General features: G+C 34.4%; 1 protein-coding gene across 1 annotated transcript in view; it reads left to right on the top strand.

The window, feature by feature from the left end:
- The window catches only part of LOC145673364 (uncharacterized), a 779808-nt gene that overhangs the window by 330480 nt on the left and 437133 nt on the right, over window positions 1-12195 (top strand). The window contains exon 9 of the mRNA XM_081743004.1: window positions 132-273. Coding sequence (XP_081599130.1) covers window positions 132-273 — 142 coding nt within the window. The remainder of the gene's footprint in view (window positions 1-131; window positions 274-12195) is intronic.

The raw sequence follows: 12195 nt of genomic DNA, 5'->3' as shown, positions 1-12195 counted from the left end.
GTTATAACAAAATTCCAGGAACGTTTAAAAATACTTTCATATATTTACGAAAAGTGAGTAGTTGAAACTAAGTTTTAGCTGTAAAAGTTTGATATACTTCTTATAGTAATAAATTTGTTTTGCTTCGACAGTGACACCACTTACTTGAAACCAATTAAATGGCTGAAGAAGAGACTGAAGAACTATTATGTGGAATCAAATGAAGAAGAGACAGAAATAAAGTCAAAGCTTCATCTCACTTCGAAGAATCTTGATTTGTACGTTTTAACAGAGGTAATCAAATTTTTTGAACTAAATTTTTAATAACGAACGTGGTTTAATAATGTGAAGTAATTCATAAGCTTCTAGTTTCCTTTTATCTAATTTCTGTTTTCTCTCTTAAGGTTGAATTAATAACAATGTACGTTAATTTTGAAGTTTCACAACATTAATAGCTCGGTGACGTATATTTCCGTCTGAACTCAAATTTGCGCGCTTTGAATGTCAATTTGTTTCTAATCTTCCTCCATATATAACATAGCTATAGCCATATGAAATCGAAACAAAAATCATATATATGAGATCAGTGGTGTAGGGAAGAGTTACCATGGGGGTCGCCTCTCCAAAGTGTTCCAACAATGTACATTTTTAATTTGATATGTGTAATCTTTTTCTCAGAACAAAACAATTGCCTTTCATGTACTCTATTTCAAAATAAAATATGCCACTAAACAGTTCGTATACAAGTTCTGTTTACCAAGGACACCAACGTCGTCTTTATTCTTTAACCATGTTTGCATTGTGGGGGTATGAAACTCGAGTTATACAAGAATCCCCGCTGTTCAAAGGGAAAAAAGAAAATGAGGAGAGCCTATATGCATATGGTGACCTTGAAGTTATTGTTCTACTGTTTGTCATAGGAATGACCACAGTTTTCACGTATCTTCTTTGGCCAAAGCCAAAGTTTGCAGACTGAACCAGGTAATACTGAAGAGAATAAGTTCCTTTCAAACCATAAAAGAAGACTCCGAACAAAAATAATATTTACCTTAGTTCAAGAAGTAACGGACGTATTTGAGCCCAATAAATCATTGACCTCGGTTAAAATAATAAAGCACGTGGTCTGTCATTATCTATTTTGAATTATTCACTACCCTTCCCAATACAATTAACTACAACAGGATACCTCGCTTTAATACCACTAACTTCTAGCCGCAATTGGCATCAAAGAGTGCGGTTATCAATGTTTTCGATAAATGTTTAGAAACTAGTTTCCTTAACCTACAAGGGAAAAAAGATAAAAAGAACGGAGGGGTAAAAATAAAGATTTTCCTGTGTTGTTTTGGTTTCATTGACATGAAATATATTTGAGGGAAAATTGTTAACAGGAGAGTGGGGAAAACAATAGTAAAGACTCATAACATGTGACTATGTCACAGCAATCTCTGATGTTTGATCAATTAAAGCAGTTCAGAAGATTGGCTTGAGTTATACGTGTTTAGGGTGTCGAAGTAAGACACAATTGCAATTGAAAAATATCGGAAAATGTTTTACAAGATTGGTTAAAATGAAGAAAAATGTGTTAATTATCGGTGAGGAAAACGTGCTAAGAAAGAAACCAAGAAACAACAGAGAAAAAATATAAAGATATTAATTCAGATAAAGAATCGAAAAACGTTTTAGAAGAGTGGGCAGAACGAAAGAAAGACAGTAGTTGGGTGAATTTTGGCGAAGAAAAGGTTTGAATCGAAAAAAACGAAAAATATCTAAAGAAGCCATCACTTCAGGAAAAGGTTTATTATTATTATTATTATTATTATTATTATTATTATTATTATTATTATTATTATTATTATTATTATTATCAAAACAAACTCTTTACGCAACAAACGTATATATATAAGAACACTAAGGAATACTAAGGAATGAGATTAATCCTAAACACTTCACTAGCTCCATTTTTTTTCATATTTATTAGTGTGCATACGGAGTATGGCAAAGGAGACAAAACTACTTTTTTCTCTTGCTGAAATGTTAGTTTTGACTCACAAGTTTTCATAGTGGTAAATCTTGCATGTGATTTTGGGAATACATGCCAGAAACTTCCAGGTCAGCCGGTCGCAATCGTGTGAAGTGAAGCGGCTAAGTATAGGTTTGTGTTGTGATACATCGCTGGAACAGAAGCAAATATTAAGTATGTGCGCGCTTAGGTAAATTCCGTGCGCAACGGAAACATTCGTGATGTCCAGAAAGGTTTATAGCGAGGATTACATAAGAGTTTGGCGAGTTTGCATGTTCAAAATACAAGTTTCATGGTAATATCAGGTCTCATGGGAATAAATAAGGATACTAGGGGAATTAAAAGAACGGAAGCTGTGGGTAATTTTTTACCAGAGCTACATAGAAGATTCATCACTATGAAAGGAGGCCGCGGCGGCTTAGTGGTAGAGCTTTCACCTCTGGTGCGTGGCGTCTCGAGTTCAAAATCTGCTCCCACCAAGCGAACTTTGTGGTGAACCAGCACCTTGTGCGTGGGTTTCTCGGGGTTGTCCCGTTTCCTTCCACTTTCTTCATTCCACCATTTCATTTATTTCTCATCATCTCCGTCGTCTTTAGCCTAGCCGGCATAACCGTGGAACGTAAAACTCAAAGATTTTCATCACTATGAAAAACTTCCGTGTTAGAACTAACTTCGAAGCAAAAAAATCCATATCGTTTCCAATGTTCTTTAGTTCTTCCACGCAATCGCATTATCATTACTAGTACCACATTCATGGAACTGACAATGTTGATGGAGCTGAAATAGTTGGGTTAAGTTTGAAAGCTATTCATGAAATATTATGAAATGAAACAATTAATTGTTTAACAAGTGGTTTTCTAGCGATTCTTCAATTTCTTAACATGTTCCCTTTAAAAATAATAGATATTAAGGGTGAAGTGCTCGATTTTTCCATGCCAAGTAAATGGTGCTAATACAAACATATTTATTTACGAAATATATCATTAAAATAGTTAACATCTTGTAGTAGTGGCCGGCGTATATTGCGCCGAGTCAGCAAAAATTTTTGTGACGTCATAGGTCAAAGGTCAATGACCTTGGCCCGGGGTCAATGACCGAGGGGTACCTAGGACCACCCCCTCTAAATTTTGGCAGGGGTACCTTGGTCCACCCCCTAAATTTTGGCAGGGGTACATAGGACCACCCCCCTTAAATTTTGGAAATTGCCAAATTTAAAAATTGGGTATGGTAGCCTAGGACCATAGTATGTACCTCTATTAGTATTGGGGGTCTATGTCGTTCCCTTTCATGGGTAAAAAATTGCCAAAAAAGTCAAATTTCGGGGTTTTTTGACCTAATTTATCCCCTTTGATGAGGTGTTATTACCCTATATAGTTATATGGGCGTATACAGGGGTTCATTACCTTTCATAAGACATGGGTATATTAATGCACCCCTTGAAAAATTTGGGAGGGGTACCTTGGCCCACCCCTTAAATTTTGGAAATTGCCCAATTTAAACATTGGGTATTTTAGTACTGGACCCTAATATGTATTATGATAAATTTGGATGGTCCACCTCGTTCCCTTCTAGGGGTACAAAATTGCCAAAATATAAACGTAAGCAATACGTAGTACCACGTGTTTGGTTTTTGGTCGATTTTATCTCCTTGGATGAGGTCCTATTACCTTATATGGTTATATGGTCATGTATAGGGGTCCATTCCCTTTCATAACATATGGGTATATTGGTGCACCCCTTTAAAAATTTGGGAGGGGTACATTGGCCCACCCCTTAAATTTTAGAAATTGACCATTTTACATATTTGGTATAATAGTATAGGACCCTAATATATATATATATATATTACTATAAATTTGGGTGGTCCACCTCGTTCCCTTTCATGGGTACGAAATTGCCAAATTGTTAGTACAACCACGTGTTTCGTTTTTGACCTAATTTATTCCCCTGGATGAGGTCCTATTACCTTATATGGTTATATGGTCATGTATAGGGGTCTATTACCTATCATAAGACATAGGTACATTTGTGCACCCCAGGGAGGGGTACTTTGGCCCACCCCTTTAATTTTGGAAATTGCCCATTTAATATATTTGGTATTATAGTATAGGACCCTAATAGAGATTACTATAAATTTGGGTGGTCCACCTCGTTCCCTTCTAGGGGTACAAAATTGCCAAAATATAAACGTAAGCAATACGTTATACCACGTGTTTGGTTTTTGGTCGATTTTATCCCCTTTGATGAGGTGTTATTATCCTATATAGTTATATGGGCGTATACAGGGGTCCATTACCTTTCATAAGACATGGATATATTAATGCACCCCGGGAGGGGTACCTTGGCCCACCCCTTAAATTTTGGAAATTGTCCAATTTAAACATTTGGTATTATAGTACTGGACCCTAACATGTATTATGATAAATTTGGGTGGTCCACCTCGTTCCCTTCTAGGGGTACAAAATTGTCAAAATATAAACGTAAGCAATACGTAGTAATACGTGTTTGGTTTTTTTTGTCGATTTTATTTCCTTTGATGAGGTGTTATTATCCTATATAGTTATATGGTCATGTATAGGGGTCCATTACATTTCATAAGATATGGGTATGTTTGTGCACTCCTTTAAAAATTTGGGAGGGGTACTTTGGCCCACCCCTTAAATTTTGGAAATTGCCCAATTTAAACATTTGGTATTATAGTACTGGACCCTAACATGTATTATGATAAATTTGGGTGGTCCACCTCGTTCCCTTCTAGGGGTACAAAATTGCCAAAATATAAACGTAAGCATTACGTTGTACCACGTGTTTGGTTTTTGACCTAATTTATTCCTTTGGATGAGGTCCTATTACCTTATATGGTAATGTATAGGTGTTCATTCCCTATCATAAGACATAGGTACATTGATGCACCCCGGGAGGGGATTCGGTATCATAGTACAGGCCTCAACATGTATTATGATAAATTTGGGTGGTCCACATCGTTCTCTTTTAGGGGTACAAAATTGCTAAAATATAAACATAAGCAATATGTTGTACCATGTGTTTGGTTTTTGGCCCAATTTCTCCCCCTTTGATGAGGTTCTATTACCTTATATGGTTATATGGTCATGTATATAGGTTCATTTCCTATCATAAGATATGGGTACATTGATGCATCCTTTAAAAATTTGGGAGGGGTATCTTGACACATCCACTCGGTTTTAGAAATTGTTTAATATAAGCATTTGGTATCATAGTACAGGTCTTCAATATGTACCACTATAAATTTGGATGGTCCACATCGTTCCCTTTTCATAGGTAAAGAACTACCAAAAATCAAATTTCGGAGGTTATTGACCCCTATTTAGCACGTTATATGGTTTATTACCTTTATATGTTTATGTTCCCTTTTAAATTTGGGAATTATCGAATAACAAAATTCGGTAAACGTTTTCTAGGACCCGTTGGTATTCCTCTTATGGCCAAATATTCAAAATTTAAAGGTTATTGACCGGCTTTATTATTGAATAAGTACAGGATTTATTACTTTTTTCATAAGACACAGGTGTATTTGTGTACCAATCTTAAATTTTGGGAGGGGGTACATTTCTTATTGTCATATCAATAATTGGTAAATGTTCTTTGGGTAAATCATTGTGATCACGTGATCAGTTATTGACCTATGATGGGATTAGGAGTCCAGGACATTGGTACATTTAAACTTTGTAGGATAATTTGAGAATGCGTCATTGGTATTGATTATTCCCCGCCAAATATAAACGTAAGCAATACGATGTACCACGTGATTGACCTTGATGAGGTAGTGTACAGGGATACATAGCTATCCTTATTGAATCTTATGACTCATAGTCTTAAGGGAATACATGCTACAACACTGGCAAAGTTATTGTTGATGCAATTTGATTGGCTGATCACTATCTTTCGTGCAATCTGATTGGTTGATCACTATCTTTCGTGCAATCTGATTGGTTGATCACTATCTTTCGTGCAATCTGATTGGTTGATGAGTTTTAAATCTTTGCTGTATTCAGTTTTAAGTTTTGTTTTACATTTAAAAATCTTGTTTTCGTTCAACATTTTGCACTCAATGCTAAATATGATCAAAACCGTTTATTTGTTAATCGAATAGTTAAAAACCGGATAAAGTTTGACGGTTAACCGTGAAACGTAAAAATTTTTTAGTTTGAAAATTTTTTGTTTGAAATTTTTTGTTTGAATTTTTTGTTTGAGAATTTTGTTTGACATTTTTTTTGACAACTTTTGTTTCAAAATTTTTTGTTTAAAATTTTTTTTGTTTGAAATTTTTTTCGTTTCAAAATTTTGTTTGAGATTTTTTCGTTTGAAATTTTTGTTTGAAATTTTTTTCGTTTGAAATTTTTTGTTTGCAAATTTTTGTTCGAAAATTTTGTTTAAAATTTTTTGTTTGAAATTTTTCGTTTCCAAATTTTTTGTTTGAAATTTTTTGTTTCAAAATTTTGTTTGAAATTTTTTTCGCTTCAAAATTTTGTTTGAATTTTTTTTTGGTTTGAAATTTTTTGTTTGAATTTTTTTTTCGTTTCAAAATTTTGTTTCAAAGATTTTTGTTTGAAATTTTTGTTTCAAAGTTTGAGTTGACATTTTTAAAAGTTTGTGCACTTATTAGTAAAGAACTGGAACTGTTTAGAACAAAAACCTTTGACAACATTATGGTGCAATAGTACACGTCAGAACTTGATAATGCAACGTCATCAGTTTTGCATTATATATAAGTATCGTTCGAGTTAGTATTCATGATAACGTCATCATGGCTACTTGTCTGCAGTTTCTAAACACACGTGATGTGATAAAATCATTTACCAAGATTACTGATTTACAACAGAATGTACCTTATAGAATCTTAGCTAGCCAAATGATCCCTACAAAGTTTGGATTAAGAATCGTAGTGAAGCTTGAAAATGATAAGAATATAATTTTACCAGCAAGATATTTACCCATAGAAGCATCAAAACAAGAAGAACTGCTGCGTTTCTTAAATACTGGATCTGTATCTTTATGTTACAAAGGATTCTTGGGTCGAAGTCATCAACTTGAATTTAGTACACAGCCAGATTCGTCAGCCATTGTGATGAAATCATGAATCAGCACATTTCTTTCCAATGACGTCAGCTGTAGTTGTATGAATTTGGTTGGTCAGCATGACGTCAGCAACTGTGATGAAACCATGAATCAGCACATTCCTTTCCAATGACGTCAGCAATAACTATAAATCAACCAATACACTGTCATCCCACGAAATCATTTGTGCAAGTGCTTTTCAGGAGGAAAGATGTGTACTTCTAACGATAAAGAGTTCATCTTCGCAAGCTATTATCCAATAAATATATTTCAAACAAAACATGTGATGATTGGTATCAGTGCTAGAACATTTGAACCTGTGATTCGATTGGGCAAAGCAGAACAATTTGGTGTACAACTGACCTGTGAAGAATGGCAAATATTATGTTCACGAATCGACCAAATGAACGATTATTTTCATGATGAGCTAAATGTGACCATAGTCAAATCATTAGGCTCAAATCATGAAGTGGTGCTGCGTACAGTCCTCGAAGAGAAGATGGTGCTGTTACGTAAGAAGAGTACATTCCATGTCCCTCGCAATATGGTGTATCTAACACAAACGGAATGGAACAAATTCATCAGCGTATTTCAGTGTGTGAAACATGCAGTGGAAGTGTGTAACAAAACAAGTATATTCCTGAAAAAGTACTATTTTGAAAAATGTGTTATGCATATTGTACAACATGTATCTAGATATTGTGATGGTTGTCAACATCGTTCGTGGGTGCATACCTGTATTGATAAACAGTTTATTTGTGATCAAATGGACATTGAGTTTCCACCAATTGATATTGCATTAGACCTTAAAAGACTTCAATTGGAATTAAAATTATATGCTAAAGACAAACTAGTGCAAGAAGTTCAAAATACATTGTATCGACAATATCCAGAACCACTATCTGGTATGGATGTATGTGGAGTGTAATAAAATGATCCATTTCAATGAATTGTGTTTTTTCATTTCAAGTACAACCCTATGTTCTGACGTGTACTATTGCACCATAATGTTGTCAAAGGTTTTTGTTCTAAACAGTTCCAGTTCTTTACTAATAAGTGCACAAACTTTTAAAAATGTCAACTCAAACTTTGAAACAAAAATTTCAAACAAAAATCTTTGAAACAAAATTTTGAAACGAAAAAAAAAAATTCAAACAAAAAATTTCAAACCAAAAAAAAAATTCAAACAAAATTTTGAAGCGAAAAAAATTTTAAACAAAATTTTGAAACGAAAAAATTTCGAACGAAAAATTTTTAAACAAAAAATTTCAAACGAAAAAATTCAAACAAAATTTTGAAACAAAATTTTGAAACAAAAAAATTTCAAACAAAAATTTTTTCAAACAAAAAATTTGGAAACGAAAAAATTTCAAACAAAAATTTTAAACAAAATTTTGAAACGAAAAAAAATTTCAAACAAAAAAAATTTAAACAAAAAATTTTGAAACAAAAGTTGTGAAAAAAAATTTCAAACAAAATTCTCAAACAAAAAATTCAAACAAAAAAAATTTGAAAGCAAGAATTTTCAAACAAAATGTTTCAAGCAAAAAAATTTCAAACTAAAAAATTTTTACGTTTCACGGTTAACCGTCAAACTTTATCCGGTTTTTAACTATTCGATTAACAAATAAACGGTTTTGATCATATTTATCATTGAGTGCAAAATGTTGAACAAAAACAAGATTTTTAAATGTAAAACAAAACTTAAAAACTGAATACAGCAAAGATTTAAAACTCATCAACCAATCAGATTGCACGAAAGATAGTGATCAACCAATCAGATTGCACGAAAGATAGTGATCAGCCAATCAAATTGCATCAACAATAACTTTGCCAGTGTTGTAGCATGTATTCCCTTAAGACTATGAGTCATAAGTTTCAATAAGGTTAGCTATGTATCCCTGTACACTACCTCATCAAGGTCAATCACGTGGTACAACGTCTTGCTTACGTTTATATTTGGCTGTAATAATCAATACCAATGACGCATTCTCAAATTATCCTACAAAGTTTCAATGTACCAATGTCCTGGACTCCTAATCCCATCATAGGTCAATAACTGATCACGTGATCACAATGATTTACCCAAAGAACATTTACCAATTATTGATATGACAATAAGAAATGTACCCCCTCCCAAAATTTAAGATTGGTACACAAATACACCTGTGTCTTATGAAAAAAGTAATAAATCCTGTACTTATTCAATAATAAAGCCGGTCAATAACCTTTAAATTTTGAATATTTGGCCATAAGAGGAATACCAACGGGTCCTAGAAAACGTTTACCGAATTTTGTTATTCGATAATTCCCAAATTTAAAAGGGAACATAAACATATAAAGGTAATAAACCATATAACGTGCTAAATAGGGGTCAATAACCTCCGAAATTTGATTTTTGGTAGTTCTTTACCTATGAAAAGGGAACGATGTGGACCATCCAAATTTATAGTGGTACATATTGAAGACCTGTACTATGATACCAAATGCTTATATTAAACAATTTCTAAAACCGAGTGGATGTGTCAAGATACCCCTCCCAAATTTTTAAAGGATGCATCAACGTACCCATATCTTATGATAGGAAATGAACCTATATACATGACCATATAACCATATAAGGTAATAGAACCTCATCAAAGGGGGAGAAATTGGGCCAAAAACCAAACACATGGTACAACATATTGCTTATGTTTATATTTTAGCAATTTTGTACCCCTAAAAGAGAACGATGTGGACCACCCAAATTTATCATAATACATGTTGAGGCCTGTACTATGATACCGAATCCCCTCCCGGGGTGCATCAATGTACCTATGTCTTATGATAGGGAATGAACACCTATACATTACCATATAAGGTAATAGGACCTCATCCAAAGGAATAAATTAGGTCAAAAACCAAACACGTGGTACAACGTAATGCTTACGTTTATATTTTGGCAATTTTGTACCCCTAGAAGGGAACGATGTGGACCACCCAAATTTATCATAATACATGTTAGGGTCCAGTACTATAATACCAAATGTTTAAATTGGGCAATTTCCAAAATTTAAGGGGTGGGCCAAAGTACCCCTCCCAAATTTTTAAAGGAGTGCACAAACATACCCATATCTTATGAAATGTAATGGACCCCTATACATGACCATATAACTATATAGGATAATAACACCTCATCAAAGGGGATAAAATCGACAAAAAAACCAAACACGTGGTACTACGTATTGCTTACGTTTATATTTTGACAATTTTGTACCCCTAGAAGGGAACGAGGTGGACCACCCAAATTTATCATAATACATGTTAGGGCCCAGTACTATAATACCAAATGTTTAAATTGGACAATTTCCAAAATTTAAGGGGTGGGCCAAGGTACCCCTCCCGGGGTGCATTAATATATCCATGTCTTATGAAAGGTAATGGACCCCTGTATACGCCCATATAACTATATAGGATAATAACACCTCATCAAAGGGGATAAAATCGACCAAAAACCAAACACGTGGTATAACGTATTGCTTACGTTTATATTTTGGCAATTTTGTACCCCTAGAAGGGAACGAGGTGGACCACCCAAATTTATAGTAATCTCTATTAGGGTCCTATACTATAATACCAAATATATTAAATGGGCAATTTCCAAAATTAAAGGGGTGGGCCAAAGTACCCCTCCCGGGGTGCACAAATGTACCTATGTCTTATGATAGGTAATAGACCCCTATACATGACCATATAACCATATAAGGTAATAGGACCTCATCCAAGGGAATAAATTAGGTCAAAAACGAAACACGTGGTTGTACTAACAATTTGGCAATTTCGTACCCATGAAAGGGAACGAGGTGGACCACCCAAATTTATAGTAATATATATATATATATATATATATATATATATATATATATTAGGGTCCTATACTATTATACCAAATATGTAAAATGGTCAATTTCTAAAATTTAAGGGGTGGGCCAATGTACCCCTCCCAAATTTTTAAAGGGGTGCACCAATATACCCATATGTTATGAAAGGGAATGGACCCCTATACATGACCATATAACCATATAAGGTAATAGGACCTCATCCAAGGGGATAACTTGGGTCGAAACCAAACACGTGGTACAACGTATTGCTTACGTTTATATTTTGGCAATTTTGTACCCCTAAAAGGGAACGAAGTGGACCACCCAAATTTATTATAATACATGTTAGGGTCCAGTACTATAATACCAAATATATAAAATGAGCAATTTCCAAAATTTAAGGGGTGGGCCAAAGTACCCCTCCCAAATTTTTAAAGGAGTGCACAAATATACCCATATCTTATGAAAGGTAATGGACCCCTATACATGACCATATAACCATATAAGGTAATAGGACCTCATCCAAGGAGATAAAATCGACCAAAAACCAAACACGTGGTACTACGTATTGCTTACGTTTATATTTTGGCAATTTTGTACCCCTAGAAGGGAACGAGGTGGACCATCCAAATTTATCATAATACATATTAGGGTCCAGTACTAAAATACCCAATGTTTAAATTGGGCAATTTCCAAAATTTAAGGGGTGGGCCAAGGTACCCCTCCCAAATTTTTCAAGGGGTGCATTAATATACCCATGTCTTATGAAAGGTAATGAACCCCTGTATACGCCCATATAACTATATAGGGTAATAACACCTCATCAAAGGGGATAAATTAGGTCAAAAAACCCCGAAATTTGACTTTTTGGCAATTTTTTACCCATGAAAGGGAACGACATAGACCCCCAATGCTAATAGAGGTACATACTATGGTCCTAGGCTACCATACCCAATTTTTAAATTTGGCAATTTCCAAAATTTAAGGGGGGTGGTCCTATGTACCCCTGCCAAAATTTAGGGGGTGGGCCAAGGTACCCCTGCCAAAATTTAGAGGGGGTGGTCCTAGGTACCCCTCGGTCATTGACCCCGGGCCAAGGTCATTGACCTTTGACCTATGACGTCACAAAAATTTTTGCTGACTCGGCGCAATATACGGGGGGGAGTACTACTTCTTAATTCTGTATTTTCTTTAAAAATGTATTACACAAAAAATATACTATAGACACCAATCGAGATC

The sequence above is a fragment of the Thermobia domestica genome, chromosome 16, assembly GCF_964235325.1.
Source record: "Thermobia domestica chromosome 16, izTheDome1.hap1.1, whole genome shotgun sequence".
Taxonomy (NCBI): Eukaryota; Metazoa; Arthropoda; class Insecta; order Zygentoma; family Lepismatidae; genus Thermobia; species Thermobia domestica.
The sequence above is the reverse complement of the archived record's forward strand: the minus strand, read 5'-3'. Positions and strand labels throughout refer to the sequence as shown.